This window comes from Aptenodytes forsteri, unplaced genomic scaffold (genome assembly GCF_000699145.1).
Source record: "Aptenodytes forsteri isolate BGI_AS27 unplaced genomic scaffold, ASM69914v1 Scaffold284, whole genome shotgun sequence".
Taxonomy (NCBI): Eukaryota; Metazoa; Chordata; class Aves; order Sphenisciformes; family Spheniscidae; genus Aptenodytes; species Aptenodytes forsteri.
Window position 1 is genome coordinate 1,107,530 of NW_008794445.1, and position 17,438 is coordinate 1,124,967.

The window sequence follows — 17,438 nt, forward strand, 5'->3', positions numbered from 1 at the left end:
GCTGTGTTGGTGTGGATAGAGTCCTTGTTCTCTTTCTGGATACAGTTGTGAACCTGGAGGAAACTGTTATCCCTGTCGGAGTTGTAGGTGGCGGTGGGGGTGGTGGTTGCCTTCAGCGCTTCCCTGGTCAGGGTGTACATCGAGATCTCTGTTGATGGGAGGGTGTTGAACCCTTTGATCCCGACGGGAGAGGCATCCCTGGAGTGTGAAGGCTCGGTGGAGCGGGAGCTGGAGCGGCTGCGTCTCTGATAGCGGTACCGGTAGCTGGGGATGCGGGTGATGGCGGAGGACTGGAGGTAGTCCGTGGCACGAGCGTTGGCACGCAGCTGTTTGTGCCGGTCTATGAACATGTGGACGGCCAGCACTCCCACCATCTCGGCTATAATGAAGGACAGGGCCCCGAAGTAGAAGGACCAGCCGTAGGAGTAGCTGTTCTTCTTGGAGTCGCTCTTGGAGGGGTCTCCAGCGTTGGCTGATATGTATACGATGATGCCAATTATATTACTCAGACCTGCCAGCCGGCCGGCGGGGGAGAGAGAGGGAGATGTCAGGAGGGTCGCACAAGGCAGTGGTGGGGGCCGTGGGGTTAAGCCCCTGCCCCCGGGAGGTGGGGAAGGGAGGGCCCCCAACCACCCGTCCCCTCCCGGTTGGCAGCTTCCCTTGGGAAACCCGGGCAAGACCCTCCTCACGTGCCTGCTGCATCCCTGGACTGCACTCCTGGCTGGTCCCTAAGAGGTGCCGGACGTAGGGAAACCCTCTCACTCCAGCGGCTCCCAAGCAGCAGGAAAGCCCCTGCCTGCAGGGTGCTGCTGCCTGCCTCTGCCAGGCGAGCAGGCAGGGCGGAGATGCATCCTTGGGAGGCTGATTTCACCCCAAATAAGGCTCATCAGGGCTGGGAAACAAACGCGCTCCTGCCTAGGCAACCGTGCCCCTGCAGGATGCCCCGGCTGGACAGCCCCCCCACCCCCTGAAGCCCATCTCCGGGGTGTCAGGCCCTGTGCATCCCTTTACCTGCGGACACGAAGAAGATGCCGGCACTAAGGATGATGTTGTGTCGGGTTTTGTAGAACTCGCTGGCTGCAATGCAGAGTCCACCCATGAAAAGCAGAATCACACTCAGGATCGGGAAAATACTAGAGGCTCTAACAGCCCCTGCGGAGGAAAGAGGGAGAGAGGCAGAAAGAACAGCACAGGTGTGAGAGAGAGGAAAAAGGGGCACGAAAACGGTGCCGGGGCGAGGGGACGGGGGGACGCGAGCATGTTTTGTGGGTGGGGGTGAAGGGGAGAGACAGAGGGCAATGTGCAGGCGGGAGGTAATTCAAGGAGGGATAAAGGCGGTGGGGGACGGAGGGAGGGAGAGAGAAACAAAGAGTGTCAGAAAAAGAGAGCGGTCCCAAGCAGCTCTCCCGCGCCCTGGCTGCTGGTGCTGCTGCAAAGCTGGTGGCCCGGCACAGGGAGGCGGAGGGGGCTGCGGGGCCAGTGGCTGAGCTGGGAGCCTGCCCCCCCTCACGCTGGCTTTTCCTCTGCTTTTGGGGGGACTACAGGCTGGAGGGGGAGCAGTGCCACCATCCAGCTTCTCCTCCTGCAGGACGCTGCCGCTCGAGCCCGCTCTTCAAAGAGCAGCAACCGAAATGCTTCCCACGGAGCTGCTCAATCTCGAATCCTCCCGAAAGGACCTGAGCATCTCAAGGAGAGATTTTTTTTTTTTAGGGCTGGGAAGGAGCTCCTGGTGCCATGCACTGCTCTGCGGCTGCAGTGAGGACTGAGAAGTGAAAGTCCCAGCCCTGCGCGCTGAAACACGGGGCTTATCCTAGGGATTGAACGACTGGTCTCCTTCCAGAGGGCAGTGATGTGTTTGGATGTGCCAGCTCCCACACACGCACCCTCTCCATCGGTCGATACGGGAAGAGCTCAGCCAGCAGAGGGCAATGGCATAGATGCACGCATATGCTCATACGCGCGTGCAAAACATACCCCAAAGCTTCTGGGGGCACTCTCGTATTCATGCAGCAAAAGGCCAGGACTGTGTACATGCACACCTGCGCACACATGCACGCACACGCACACACTGCTCGTGGGCTGTTCAGTGGGTACCAACTGTCTGCCTGAGTTCGTGTTGCCAATATTCATATTTTTTAACTAAGAAGGCCTTCCCTCCTCCCTTCCCAAGAGGAAATAAGCTGTTCAAGTGTGAAATGAAGCCTTGCTTGATAAAGAAAGGTATCAGACAGGCTGGTGCAATTCTGCTTGTGGAGCAAAGATCTGGAAGGGGGGATGAAAGCTAATCCCTCCTTGCCTGCAAGAATGAACCCTGCTGAAGCAAGCACAGGACTTTTTCCTAAGCAGGCAGAGACCGTGCTTCAAAGACCCTGTTGGTATCAGGATCCTACCAGGCACAAACAATTGGCTCTTTGAGGGGGGCCCTAGCCCACTGCCTGTGCATGGGGAATGCAAAAGGCAGGGAGAAACCTTTCTTGCTTCCCAGTTCTGCCTGGCTGTGTTTCAGGGAACAGGATAGTGATAATAACCATCTTAATAGCTTCTGGAAAGCAAGTCGGGATTTGACAATACAAAGCTTAAATGGCATTAAGCAAACATCAAGCAGGCATCCGCTGTTCAGAGGGTTTCTAGAGGGGTGCTCGGTCAGTCCTGCAGCCTGGCCCTGACCACATCGGTTTTATCTGGGTCTTAATTCTGAAATTCATGTCTGTTGGGAGAACACAAAGTTGCCGGCTGACATGGGGAGCTGCGGGCGTTATGTGATGGGGGAGGACAGCAGCCTCGCTCAGCCCCTGCTTTCTGCCCCTCAGGAGGACCATGCCAGCAAGAGAAGGACAGAATCTCATCCAGTCTTTCTGGGTCCAGAGCCTTTGGTCTAAAGAGAAGGGGACTCATGATGGTGTTCGGATGCTCCCTTGTATCATGTCTACTCTCTAACTCGAGTGTCCTCTAGCAAAGAAACACAGGGATGCTTCTGCTTCCTCTCTGACAACAGGCATTTGATTTCAAAAAGCCTAAGAAACCTTATGTGGATGTCTGGCAGAAATAAAGTCTGAGCCCTTCTAGCCAGGCTATGGGCACTGCCCCACAATTGTCCTGGTCCCCTGAATGAGGGAATCGCCTAGTCTAATACTAATAAACCATTTCCTAGCTGTTCTTGCCAGTACCGCCAGGCATTGCCCATGCAGAGTGCCCAGGGGCTCTGGTTTGGCAGAAGTCCTGGGAAGAAGCTGTTCAGTGGGGTCCCTCTACAGTCAGGTCTAAGCCAACAGAAATCCCACTTCCCTCAGGATTGACCCAAGTAGTCCTTTATTGACTTGCCAAATCCCTCTTTGAACCTGGTTCTTTCTTAAAAAGGGCTCTACCCTAGGGACACCGTCAGATCCTGATATTGGGCCAATTTTTGTCTTCAGATCTTGTTCCCTCTGAGGGAACAGACCCATCCTTCTTGAGATGTTCGCCCCCTTCCCCCAACTCTTCTTTCTGAAGCACAGCTGATGCTGCAAGCAGCTTCCGTGCTCCCAAACAACTCTACAAGAGCTGGTTTGCCCTCAGAGGCAGCCTGCACCGTTGCTGTGCCAAACCAGATCAAACCCCAGTCTTCAGCTCTGCCGTTCAGGAGCCACGCAGCGATTAAGGGACTGATGCTGCAGAAAGGCATCTGAAAGGAGCAATCTCCCTGGGTTATTTACAATTTACAGTGGATGAAGAACTGTTTGAGAAACCAAGAGGCAGCAGCATAAGATCCACCTCTTTTCACATACAAATGAGCCTCACAGAGCCTAAATTATCTCTCTCATCTCTGCCGCAGGGCTGGGTCTCCACATCTGGCTTGGAGCACACCCGGATGACAAGGAGCTATTCTGAAAGACTCCCGGCCTTTGGAGACCTCTGATGCTTAACCTTGGGAGGTCAAAAGCTCTTATCTCAGATTTCTGAAGAGAGAAGATCTCTTCTCGTGATGTCGAAAGGTGTTGGGCTTGTGGAGGGAGGGCAGGGTAGCAAGGTGGGGACCTAAGAGAAGGAGTGATCCCTGTTCATCTGTACTAACGGAAGAGCAAGCTCCTGCTTCTGGGGCAGGTGGAAATGCTGACTTGTGATCAGGGAGGGCAACACATGATGTGGATCTGCCCTGCTGGCCAGGCTGCCTTCCCTGTCCCCATGTGCAAAGCGGTGCGAGCTTCACCCACACGTCCCAGGCTGGACTCAGAGCTCAGGTTAGGTTTCTTTATGGAGATGCCATGTGCCTGGGGTACGGCACCTCTTCCAGGGCGCTCTGGGTGAGCACTAGGTCTTTTCTTCAAAGGGCTCTGACTGTCCTTACTCCTGCTTCCTGTTCCCATCACTAAAATCACTAAAAACATCAAGGATCAGATCTGCAGCCTCTGTAGGCAAGTGGTGTTTGGGGAAAGGTGAAGACAGAAATAGGTGCTCCTCGGACACAATCCAGCTAATTTCTTAAATCTGGTGCAACTGGAGTATCAGGTAAGGAAATATAAACATCCTCTGCTTTAGGAGGACACACACACACACTCACAGACGCTCACACTGCTCCAGCTAGCCCAGTCCTGACTTTATGCCTACTCAGCAGCTCTCCAATAGATTTGAATTAAGGCTCTGGATTTATATTGTAATTAATTGCTGTTATTAAAAAATGCCACTGGTTGTTACTATGAGTTCGAAACTTGCACTGTCTCATGGGCAGGGCCCCAGGGCGGTTAGAGCGGAGCCATTTTTGGGGAGTGGTGAGGCTCTGGGGTTGCCTCCTCTGGCCTGCTGAGCTTCACAGGTCCCAGCATCTCCACCACCCTACCTTCAGAAAGCAAAAGGCACCCGACGCTAGCACCTACGAGCCATTGCAAGGAGAAGAGCCTGCAGACTTACGGAGGAAATATTCTGCTGTATCGGCTTCATAATCTGCATCCTCAGGGAAGTGATCAATTTGCTTACACAGACCTTTAAAATTCCCTAGGGAACAAGAGAAAAAAAGAACAAATGAGAACACTGAAACCTGCCTCGCAGGAAAAGCTACCCTCTGCATCGCCCTTTGTGCCCGCCCTGCCTTCCTCCCAGGCAGCACGCCCGCTCGTGTATGGATGCCCGTTAAATGCCCAGGTACTCTTCTCGCACACTCGCACACGTATCTCCCTCTTATTTGCACAGGAACATGGGATTCACCGCCTGGATCCAGCCTGACGCCCACCTAGCCCAGCGCCCCTTGCTCAACGGTGGAGAGCACCAGAGGCTTTGGCTGGCAGGTATGACTCCTGCTGCAGACGGACAGGAGAGCACTGCCCGCCACTGCGGGAGGTGGGATGGGTAGAGGAGCCAGAGACTGGGTCATGCTGCAAAGTGTGCTGTGTATGGCGGGATGATCAGGTTTGGGTGGAAAAGCGTTTGTTTCTCTCAGCTGTGAATTTGCTGCCTATTCATTTCATGGGCAGGATACATCCTGTTGTTTTGGTGCGGTACGAGAAGAACAGAAGCTCTTAATCTACTTTCTCCGTGTGACTGCTTGTTTTTGCGTACCTTTATCAGGCCTCCTCTTCTGTCCTCTCACAGACTAAGGCTACAAGAAGCTTGGTGCAAGTGTGTGTATGCAGCTCAGCAGCAAAACACCCTTTGCACTGGGGGAGGAAAATCTTCCGCCATAAGTGAGGGAAGCTGGGCTGGTCACCCTCAGTTTCATCAGGCTGGTTTACGTACAGGGCCTTCTGCTAGCTTTAGTCTTGAGGCACCCTTTTTCACACACTCCACGACCAGCAAAGCCATCCCAGCAGGAGGCCAATGACATCTTCCCAGTCTTTTGTCATCTGGGATGTCTACCAGGCTCTTATTTTTGTCATTCATGTCTCTCTCTTGAAATCAGGAATACTACTCCAGAGACGTAATCCTTAAACCACGTCATCATCATGACCACTGGTTGACTAGTATCTCAAAGGATCAGGTTGCTCATGCTGGTACAGGGGTGACCATGTGGAAGGCAATTTCATTATACCTCCTGGGGTTCCCCCAAACTTTTTCTCCCGCCTTCCCTTACATTTCCCTCTGGACACTTGCACTGGCTGGCCATTAACACAGAACTGATGGACATAATCTATCTAGAAAGGAGGAATGCAGTGTCCGCATGAGGTGCGTGGATAGGCATGGTGATCCCATGGGCCCTCTCACCAGAGGTCAGCCACCAAAGTGGCTCAGGCTGACTGAGCCCTCAGCAGAAGAGTTTGGAGCCCGAGTCTGGAGAGTGACAAATGCTGTGGCAACCTGGGAAAGCCGCCTGCCACTCTGGCCCTGAGCCCAGCCGCTGGTCCAGCTGGGTGTGCAGGATGAGGGGACAATGAAGCCACCACACTTGTGGTTGTTGCCTCTGGGAAGGGCTGCTTGTGAGGAACCCAGAGCTCTTCCAGGCCAACCCTACCCAGGCTGACACCTGCAAGGACCATGTCAGGTCCCTGAGTCATGTCTTGGAAGGTTTATTCCAGATGAATTCCAATGATCTCTCAGGTATTTGGGAATAACTGGAAGAAGGACCAAGCTCAAAGGATTGCCCCTGGAGGAAGGAAGGGGGGAAGGCCAAGCCTTGCTGGAGCAAGGTTTGGGATGCTTTGGGACGCAGTGCTGATCAAATAGCTGTAGAAGGCAGGTAGGTGGGTTCCTCTAGGTCAGCCCCCAAGCTCGGCTCCTTCTGAATCCAGTTGGCTTGTGTCTGATGCTTCTGAGATACCTACTGCCTTTAATTACTCGTTCAAAGAGCTTCCATGAAGAGGCTAGAGACAGCAAAGAGTGTCTGCTGCATGTGCATGTAAGAGGTAAGTAATAGGAGAAGAAAGTAGGAACAAAGCCTCTCCATGTACCTCTGAAGTGTTATTCCCACATTGAAACTGTGGGTTATAAAAGGAGGTTATTAATCACCCATCCCCAATCCAGTTACCTCATTCAAGAAGTGTCTGCTTCTCAGCCATGGCTCTTCTGGAAGGAAAGCTTCATAGCCAAGCAAATTCCCTTGCCACACTCCCACCCTGCTACTTGCCCACTTAAATACCTGTGAGGAAGGCAGATATAGCATGAAGGGGGTCCTTTCCCTTGCTTGCCCCTGACTGCCTGGGGCCATCTGCCTGCGACAGACGAGCAGCTCATCACCCTGGTCCTTTGGCTGCAGTCACTGCTGTACAGTGCACGTGAACACTGCCACTCTCCGGGGCACCAGGGAAGTCTCCAGCCTCAGATTTCAGCTCCTTGCTCAGCAGATCCTGAACGCTGGGTGCCTCCTGCCCGTACACGCTGGGGGAGCAGGCAGAGCCTGCGTGCACCTCCCAGGCGAGGCTCCTGGTGCACAGCCAGCGCCCCCCCAGTTGGAATCAGCCAGGGAGGGAAGAGGCAGTGCATCTGGAAACCACCTCACTCTGTGCCATCCTTTCCCTGCTTCCTCTCTTCTCCCTCTCCCCAGCTCTGTTTCCTGCTGTGTTTGAGCCTGATTAATTCCTATGTGAAGAATCAAGCTGCTTGGGAAAGATGCTGCATCTTGTGCAGGATGTCTTCTATATGGATTTGTGTGGGATAGCTAGTTAGAGGTTCAGCCGCTTAGGCAGGGTGAGGGGACATGCAGACTCTTTGAAAATCTGCTCCTGGTGCTGAGTGTCCAAAAGGCCTTGCTGATCTGGCTCAGCAGGGTGCTTGGCCACTGGGGTGTCCAGCCTTGGCTTGCTTAAAATGCTGTGGCATTGAGGAGCTGCCCTTCACCGCAGGCTGATATGCTGCACCAGGCTGATCCCCCTCCCTGGCTCAAGCCTGCTGGGGTTCATGAGGGCAGGGTGGGCAGCGTTGGTCCCACTTTAGCCCCTGCTTTGTCTGTGCTCAGCACAGAGCGCCGTGACTCTGGATGCTGACGATTTGCCTGTGCTACCACACCCTCTCCTCCGATGCCTCCTAGCTCCTCTGGGCGATGGATGGGGAAAGGATGCAGAATTTAGGTCATTAATGCGCTAACTGGGAATATAAGAGAACAAGATTCAGTTTTTGCTCTGCCACAGGCATGCTGTTAAAACCACGTCTTCTCTTTGCCTTAGAGTCCCACCCTGTGAAATGGGGGTGACAGCACCCCTCTGCCTCGTGCCGTACGTGGACATGTTAAAGAGGGCATGGTGTGGGTGCGCTGGTGCCAGCGGCTGTGCAAGCGCATGGAGTAGGTGAGCGATGGATGGCGGCGGTTCAGAAACCTGCTTGGTGCAGGGAAGGCCTCGATGTCACTTCTTACGCCAAGGTCACTCACTCGGCAATTCTCTGACGGACATCTGTGGCCTGCTGAGACGGTGCAGCAGCCTCCCTGGCACCTGTGCTGGTGGAAGCGCCGTGGCCACACGCGGGGAGGGGGATGGAGCAGCTCAGCAGCGCTGCTGAGGTCTGACACAACAGCCTTTTCCCGTGCTGCACATGCGGTTTGCAGAGCCAGGGAGGGAAGAGCCATGTGCCACCCTATAGTTAATACTCCTGAATGCCTGAGCAAGAGCAAATCATTATTTGGGAGGGCGTGTAGGGCTCTGGGAGCCCCTCAAGGGAGTAAGAGCAATGTCTCTGTACTTGTGTCCCTTTGCCCTTCCCATTCTTCCCATCTTGAGCTATTTCATGCTACGAACCCTGAAACAGGCAGGTGTTGAGCTCTTTGGCTTCTCCTGCACACCTCTCTGAGAAACTTAAGCCACACGCTTCCACGTCCTCCCTGCAGCTCTCCCAGTGCAGTTCGGGCTCTCCTCTCATCCTCTTTCTCGTGCTCACCCGCCAGATCTTCCTCCTGTTTCTCAGTCCCTCTCATTCATCGCAGCCACCTCCCTCTCCCTGGCATATTGGTGTGGGCATCCTTCGAGCAGCCTGCTGTGGCATGTGCAGGCTGCGAAGGAGGCAGGGAGGAGCTCTGACTTGTGTCAGGACAGAAAGGCTGGGGACGCCCAGGTCTGTGGAAAATCACAGAGCAGCCCCTGAGTCCTTTGGGTATTACTGGGAGTCCTTAGATGAGATCCCCACCGTTTGCTTGTTGCCTGCCCAAGCTTTGGAAGATGCAGTCTGGAGGAGCTAGGACTGGTGCAACAGGCACCACCCCAGTGCCTGGACCAGGACAGAGGCTGCCCAGCTGGGGCATTAAGGGCAGAGACAACCTGCCATACTGCCAAGAGGGACTGAATGTCTAAGATGCATGGAAATAAACGTTAACTGCACGTTCAGCCCTCAGAGAGACCTCCTCCAACGCGGCCGGGTCATCGTTCGGGTACATGCTGTCTATCCAGGACAGCTGGCAGCCGTCAGCTCTGCTGCAGCAAGAGTCAGACTGAGTTACCCCCGATGAGAACCTGGCTCAGTATTGTTGGTGATACGGTTTATTTTTGTGCTGCTTTGTGCAGCCCTGTCTCTTTCAGAAGTCTCGCTTGCCTGCAGAGTGCAATCCATTGCAAAATAGTAAGTTCCAAAGAATGAAAAGCTACTCCCTTCCTGCGGGGTAGGAACACTTTTAAATGGTCAGGACTGTACATCTGAAAACTGGGAGCCGGAGGCAGAGGAAAAGACATCCAAAAGGAGAGAAGCAGACAAAGAGAGACGAGAACAGAAAGACCTGTTTTCCCAGAATGATTTGTGATATTTCCATTTATGGAAAAAAGCAATCCACTGAAAGCTTTCCTTCAGTCTCACTCTCTAATTTAGCAAAGGTTTTGGCATGATGGCTTCTAGAGAAATAAATAAAGGGGGCTGGATATAGCTGTTGTCTCTAAAAGCTCAGAAAGATGGCTTGGTGTTGGCCAAGGATTCAGTACCTCTTTCTGCCACACGCTGCCTGTATCAGTTTAGGCAAGTCACTTAACCCCCCTCTTCTTTCACTCAAAATGGGAATAACAGTATTTCCCTGCCTCAGGGAAATAGCCTGAGGATATTTATATTAAAAATATGAAAGTGATCAGACATTGGATCTTTTGGGCCAGATAATTCTCCCCACCTTCCAGTTCAAACGTAACGTGCTCATCTTTGATGTGACCTTCTCCCAAATAAACACGAAGGCTGTGCACACGTGAAAGCTCTCCCAAATTCACACTTGTGATTCCTGCCTTAGAAGTAATATTCGTTGCAGATTAAACTAATATTTGCTATCTACCCATGAAAGAAATGCGAGAAACGGCGCACAAAGGGCAGGTAGTCAGACACAAACACAAACATTTCTTTCTGCTCCAGGACCCTGTTTCTGAGCAGAGTCCGTTTGGTACCAGGTGGTGAAATGGGGCTCAGAGCCAGCCTCTGGGCTGGGAAGACAAATTCCACAGCTACGTGGTAAACTGTTGGCGTGTCTTTCTTACACGTATTGGCAAAGGGCTTCCAAACCAGGAGAGAAGGTCTGCTGCCCCTGTCAAAAAACGACACTAGTGACACTGAGTTGTTAATGCCCAACCTGACATGACTTCAAGAGGAAGGAGTGAGGTTTCATGAAGTGCCAAGGGAAGCACAGGAAAAAATGCCCTTAGAAGGCATTTTGATTGCTCTCCACCCTTCCAAGAATGAAGTGCTCGAGAGCACTCATTGTTTTGGGGGATTTGGAGCTGATGAAGAGCACTGTGGCAGGGAGCACAGACAGTGCTCCCGGGCATCTGCTTTTACCCACCTGTGCTGACATGCCCAAAAGAAAGGCTGGCTTTGCAAAAGTGCTCGTTATCCCTCTCGGGGAATCTCTCCATAGATAGCACCTTACAAAAATCAGGCTACCTTTTCACATGCCTAAGTACACATTTAAAGGCCTTGGTTAAAGTGTGTAGGGTTATACCAGCAAACGTAGCCACTGTGCCACAAGGGATGGTCATTTTGGGGCTTGAGCAGGTGCTGCTCTAGCAGCTCTGAGCCTGCACAGCGGCAGGGGATGCTGTGCTAGTGGCAATACCTTTTGACTCAGGCGGGTAATTTTAAGATCAAAGAGTCCACAACTCTCCTTAGGGACAGAGGAACTTTCCACTACAATGTGAAGCTCAGCGGGGCAGCAAATGGGGTCTGCGGGGGTGAGCCTGGGGCAATAGCAGAGATCCCATGGGAACAAAGGACCATCAGAAGTCTTGCCACCTTCCCATGCAAACGCAATGTGCCTGCTTTGATGTGGTCTTCTCCAACATAAACATGCAGCAGTGCATATGTTAAAAAAAACAAACAAAACCCTAGCAACATAACCAGTATGTTGCATACATAATTCTCTCCCTGGGGAGAGGATAAAAGAACAAACCACATGTGGCTGATATCAAGCCCCATCGCTTAATGTGCCACTGGAAATCATTCAGATATTGTGGTGAAGAAGCCTGTAAAAGAACTGATGCAAAATAGAAATTGATCTTATAGTTATTGAAAGAATATCCCTCCTGCCTACAAGGTAGAACCATTATACCAGCTCTCCTCACCTTATTATTAATAATCATGTTTATTACAGCTGTTGCCAAGGATCAGATGATAAAGGGAGTTCACTGCAGTAAAAATGGTACAAACACTGCCTTACAGACCGTTGGAAGGGGTATATCACAGCGCATTAGCAATGACCAAAGCTACAGCAGTAAAGTGGCCTGATAATACCAATTCTGGGGAGATGACTTTAGTCAGGAGATGGTTAATAAATAGAAAAAGAAATGCAGACATAGATGGGCAGTGGGAGAAGCCAGTATGGGGTAGCACTGAGGAGGAGATGACAAGGTGGAAGGAGAGAGGTAGAGTGAATGGCCACCGAGCACCGGGGAGAGAAGTCCCATCCAAGACAATACCAGGCTCTTGTTCTGCCTTTTTCAGCTCTTACTCCTCACTTGCTCTCTGCAGCCCCCCCTGACAGTCACCCGGCGAAGGAGAGGGGGCTAACAACAGAAGAAGACACCACATGTGCTGCTGGAGGCGGCTTGGGTCCCCCCCAGTAGAGCCTCGGCGGTGTGGGAGTGCGGAAGAGCCCCATCACGTCCCGGCGTTACCCGCATGGTCCCCCTGCAGCGCTCCGCCTGCCTGGTGCTGCAGCTGCGGTGGCGAACGGGGATCGCGCTGCATTACGGCTGGACCCTGCGCCTGCTCTCAGCCTTGAATCGCTTTGCATTTTTCCTTGGAGGCGGCAGCCTCCTCGCCTTCCCACCCCGCTCCGTAATGCTGCTGCGTGCTGCTAAGTAGCCGATAGTCTCTGCCTCAGAGCTGGCTATAGCTATTCCTTGTACGTGGGTGGAGATGCAGCGGTAGCAAAACCTATTATTAAGATTATATGAAGATTTCCATTTATAAACACCCTCTTTTTACAGGGTTGTAACTTTCAAAAATATCCTCACTGTGGCTTGAAATTTCCCATGCTTTGTCGCAGGCAGAGAGTGAGATTGGCTGGGAAAATTGGGCAAAGGCTCTTGAACGCGTTTTGGTGCAAACACAAATCCAGCACATTTGAGCTTTACAAGCTGAAACATTGCGGGTGGCTGGTTTTCAGGGACTGCTAGACATCTGTCCAAGTTACAAATGAAAAACCTCAACACAGCAATAATGAACATCATTCAAAAAATCCTTTTTTGCATACATCCAGTACAAACATCTCCCCGAGTGAACAATTGCCTCTATTTTCTAGACTTTGCCAGAATCAAACCTGAGCTGAATTTCTTCTGAAAATAGTACTAAACACAAAAATGTATTAGACTCATCTAAATCCTCTAAAGCTGTGGATAACTTTGCTCCTCCTAACATTGTATTTCTTGCATTTCCCTGCTGTGCTGGCATTCTGGAATTGAAAATAGTTTTATATACACATATATAACAAATGCATGTTATGATTCCATATATATGTCAATGAAATAATTTGGTTTTTCTAACTGATATTTTCCTGTGTGATTCAGTGAATGTGTAAAGCATTGACAATATCTCTGATTCCTCAGCAGAGAGATTAAAAACTATTTCTACAGTTGTTAGAGTGACTAGTGTCACTCTAGGTAGGAAAAACATAGGAACTTTCTGGTGTACAAGCCCTGTTGCAGAGTTTTCAAGGTATATCAGCTGAGTTGGTGAAAGCTATTGCCTTCGCCTTGCAAGAAGAGGCAGAACTGGTCTTTAAATGAGCTGGGAATCAGAAAAATAATTGAGAAAAGGGTTTGTAAATAGTTGTGCTCAGATGTTGTAGCATGATGTTGGGTTTTAAACTCCAGGAGCACAACGTAAGTGCTGGAGCTGCTGGGGTGGAGGATGGAAAAGTGAAGGCAGAAGTTGATCAGGACATGGAGAGAAGTCCAAGCAAAACAGAAATGGCAAGTGAAAGAAATCAAGATATTACAGAGGATTTAAAAAAAATAAATCTGGCAATTTGTAGCAAGAACATTTGTGTGTGTGTGTAACGAGTCAAATGTGACACTACAACTGTGAGCCGAGTGGCAGAAAGGGTGATGCAATTATCTGCAGTGAGAGAGAAATGATGTGCATAAGGTGTGGGAAGAGAGGAGATGCTCCATAGCTACCACAGGCAATCCCAATCCATGGCTGTACATCCAGATGTTGGAGGAAGGGAGATACTAATGTAAGCTTGGAGGGAAAGGGGTGGATGGAATGAAGGGAGTATTTAAGAGCTGTTGCTTCTCTTTTTTTTTTTTTTTTTTTTTTTTTTTTTTTTCTATCACAGCAACAATATTGTTATCACAGCAACAATATTGTAACTAGGACAGGTTTTGCATATAGGGTTACAACATCAAACTCTCAGAAATCAGAGCATGTAAACAACATCCTAGCTGGATGAGGACATAAGGACTGAACCATCTCGAACTTGAACTCAGAGACCCAGAGCTCAGGTGGATTAGTCTCTCCTCAGAAGTACGCAGAGGAAATCCATGGGCCAGAAAATGTGTAATTCAGCTCATCCTATTGGGTTGCATTTTTCTCCTCAGGTATAACTGCGTTGCTGATCCGTGAGCGTGCATCAGAGGACAGAGCCAGCCTCACCTTGTACAGTAGCTCATGTTTTGGGTCAGTGGTGAGACTATAACTCTAGGGGTGATTGGAAGTTACCGTGCACAGGCACGGATTTACGAGGCAAGAAAAGAGGGAAAACCAGCCCTCCTTACACCATGAAAAGTGGCCTGTGCAGCCTGGGACACAGCCACGAGCTGTACAGTGCCTTGGTTCAGATGTGGGCTGAGCCCCTACCCTAGTGGGAACTTGGGCTTAGCTATTCCCAAGCTCCAAATCTTGAATCTTGCAATTGTAATGCTGTGTTCACAAGGTTTTTTGAATGCAATTTCCTTAGCCATTTTTAAATTATGAAGGAGAAGAAAAGGCAATTTGAATCTTTCATCTCCAACTCCACACTACATTGACACATCCAGAAGGATCTACAGGGAGACGCTGTCCTCAGTTAAACTGGTGTAAATCTAGTGTGACTCTGAGCTGCTCCTTCAGCAGATATGGTCACAACCAAGAGAGGAATTAGGCTCGCAGCTGGTAATTAGCTTATGAAGTATGTGGTGTGCTTTAGGGTTCTTCAGGGTGCAAAGTGCTATATGAAAATTATTATTAGTCATTAATAATAAAAATACCCAAGAACCCCAGGGAAATAATCCAAAGAATGGAGCAAGTCAATGACAGAGGCAGCTTTCAATCCATCCTCCCTCTTCTGTGCCACTTAAGCTCTCCTCCCCCTTCCTCTCCAAGGCTCAGACACATGGAGGAAGGGAGAGACCCCCATCACACGTGTTTAGCAATTTGGCAGTCTCAGCAAGTCTCCTGTGTTCTCCCACACAACATCGTCAGCCTGCAGTAGGAATTGTCAAATCTGTAACATAATTGACAGCCAGCAGTAGAAATTTTGGGGAATAGCAGGGCGTGGGAATTCCTCAGCTTGCTTCCCATGGGAAAACTGCAACCCTGCCGCGGTCGTCCTCAGGGCCTTTCATCTCATTGCCCTCCCTGCCCCTGGGAAAAGGACTGGGCAGGTAGGTACCGCTTGCTTTCTTTAATGATCTCTGGGTGAGAATTGGGGGTCCGGCCATGGTTGCCTGAGTTGGGGTGAGCGGCTCCACTGGGGATGCACAACCTGTTTTGGCTATTCCAGCCCAGCAGGTGAGTGTGAAGTTTATTTTAGGCAAGGAAATACAACAAGGGAAGGGCTGGGTTTTCTCTAGCACTTTCTATACCCCAGGGAACCCAAAGCCCTTCATGCAACACTGAGAAAGATCCCCTAGCGCGGTGGCTCCGCAGACAAGCATGGCAGCCATTACACGCTCACTGGTCTCGCACACGCTTGCCCTAGGAGAGCGGAGGCGGCTTTACCCAGGCAGGGAATATTGGTTATCCCTTACTCCGTTCAGAAAGCGCGCTGGGATTTTTGCTGTCCCTTCAGGCAGCCCACCAGAGATGGCCAGGAGGGAACTCGGCGTAGGATTTCCTTGGCAGAAAGCCCTGCTGACTGCAACGCTTTGGGTTGAGCTGCAATGTGCAGGGCCATGCACTTGTGGAGCTTTTCTGCCCTGTGCCCTTTATGCCCTGAAATGCATCACCTACAGTCAGAAAATGAAACCCCCGAGGAAGATGTTAGGACTTTCTAATTTTGCAATTTCCTCTAGCAGTCACTACGTCTCGCCCTGCAGCATTGGTGTTCCAGGAGAAACCCAAGCCAGAGCAGCTCCACAGCTGGGCCAGAGCTACCCAGCACTGTGCTCTGGGGAGCACCCTGGGATGAGGGGAACATGAGTGTGCCGAACGTCTTTAAGATGCTCACCCCTGGTAAATCCACTCCTGACCTGGACCTCACTCACAAAACGATCCAAAGCTTCCCAAATTCTCCTAAAGCAATAAAGAATAAGAAACTGGAGGGAAGACGGGGCAGGAAGAGTGGAGGGCTGACCTGATGTACAGCAAGACCCTTCTTACAGACAGCTGGGGAGGAAGCCACTGGTGTCCCCAGCTATCCCAGAAAGGGGAGCTCCCTGTCTTGGCAATGTCTCCAGGGTGGGGACAGCCTCCATGGCAGCCCCTTCATTGAATCCAAACGTGGCTTAATATTGTTTCTTGCATTTCCCAGCTATGCTGGGATTCTGGATTTGAAGAGTTGTGTGGGTTGCATGTATGGGTCTCAAACAATTCCAGGCTCATACTTCCCTGGGATTATTTTGGTGCAATTGCTGGCAGGGCAAATATCTGGAGTAACAACCAGACTGGCCTGTGAAAGCTGTAGGAAAGCAGTGCCCTCTGTGCTAAAAGAGCCAGGACACAGAGTTTGCTTTGTTACACACGAAAAAAGCATCATGCTTATTTTTGACTTGGGTCACTGGAGTTCAGAAAGTGTTGGTAAACACAGTCTATATCCCATAGGGCTGAACAGGGTAGCTGGCCTGTGTGAGTCTGATCAAATTGCGTTAGCACAGTTATGCTGTGGCTCTCAATGTCTCCAGACAAGCTACTGCTGTTCCAACTTGCTGCTTTACTCATAATCCACATCAAACATTGGGTGTTAAAGTAGATATTGCAGAGATTTGATTTTAGGTCCCTTTTTATGCAGCTGAGCAAAAAACAAATGTCAAGCCTTGCGAGTGGTGTTAGCTTTTAGAGGTTGCTATTAGAACATTAATAATTTTATTATTGTTATTTCCTCTGGGTTGCAGGTACCCCAGTGATTTACAAGGAAACAAAGCGACTTGGCCCTCTCCTGAAGTGCTTACAACAAAAGTTAGACTGAAGCACAGCACTGGGCTTATTTAACAAGCAAACAGTGCCAGCAGGGTGTTTGAAAGAGGGAGGTTTATAGCAGCGCAGGATCATGAGACATTTACGGTTGTGTGCGCGTGTGTATCCTGTTAGTTTATGCTGGCTTTTAAAAAGAAAACCGTGGAGAGGAAAAGTGTGCTAGATTTAGGGGCGATGCCGGCAAGAAAGGTGAGCGGACGTCAGCGAGAGTAGGATGATTTGGAAAGGGGAGGTTGAAGGGGAGGCTGTGAAGGAGGAGTGTGAAACTACCTGTGGCACAGCCAGAGAAGGCATACGGGGGAGCAGGTACTGCTGCTCAGTCATAATAACCCCTTTGAAGCTTGACTGCAAGCCGTGCTGCTGCACCAATATTTTTTCATCCATTGAGCACGCTAATTTATTACAGAAGAGTCTGTAGGTGTGAGCTATGTGCTAGGGCTAATCTCTGAAGCGTTTTCAGCTATTCTACACATAACATTACTCTTGTGTCCTGGGGAGGAGTCTATTCATAATGGGATAAAATTTACTCACAATACTAAACTAGGGAATATTATTTCTAATGTGATCTGGTCCAGTTACACTCAGTTAGAAACCTGAAAGGCTGTTTCAGGGTTTTGAATCATGTCCAAGCCAGGTACCAAGCCGCCTTCTGTGGCCAGGATTGTATTACTTGGAGACATGCCCATCAGAGCTTCTTACACCGAACCATACCTCCCCACCTACCCCACACGCGGAGTAACGTAGGTCTC

At 50.6% G+C, this 17,438-nt stretch overlaps 1 protein-coding gene across 1 annotated transcript in view; it reads right to left on the minus strand.

Annotated features, from left to right (window-relative positions):
• The window catches only part of CACNG2 (calcium voltage-gated channel auxiliary subunit gamma 2), a 59,005-nt gene that overhangs the window by 7,356 nt on the left and 34,211 nt on the right, over positions 1–17,438 (minus strand). The window contains exons 2-4 of the mRNA XM_019474804.1: positions 4,885–4,968; positions 1,012–1,152; positions 3–511 (exon numbers count right to left, since the gene is read on the minus strand). Coding sequence (XP_019330349.1) covers positions 3–511; positions 1,012–1,152; positions 4,885–4,968 — 734 coding nt within the window. The remainder of the gene's footprint in view (positions 1–2; positions 512–1,011; positions 1,153–4,884; positions 4,969–17,438) is intronic.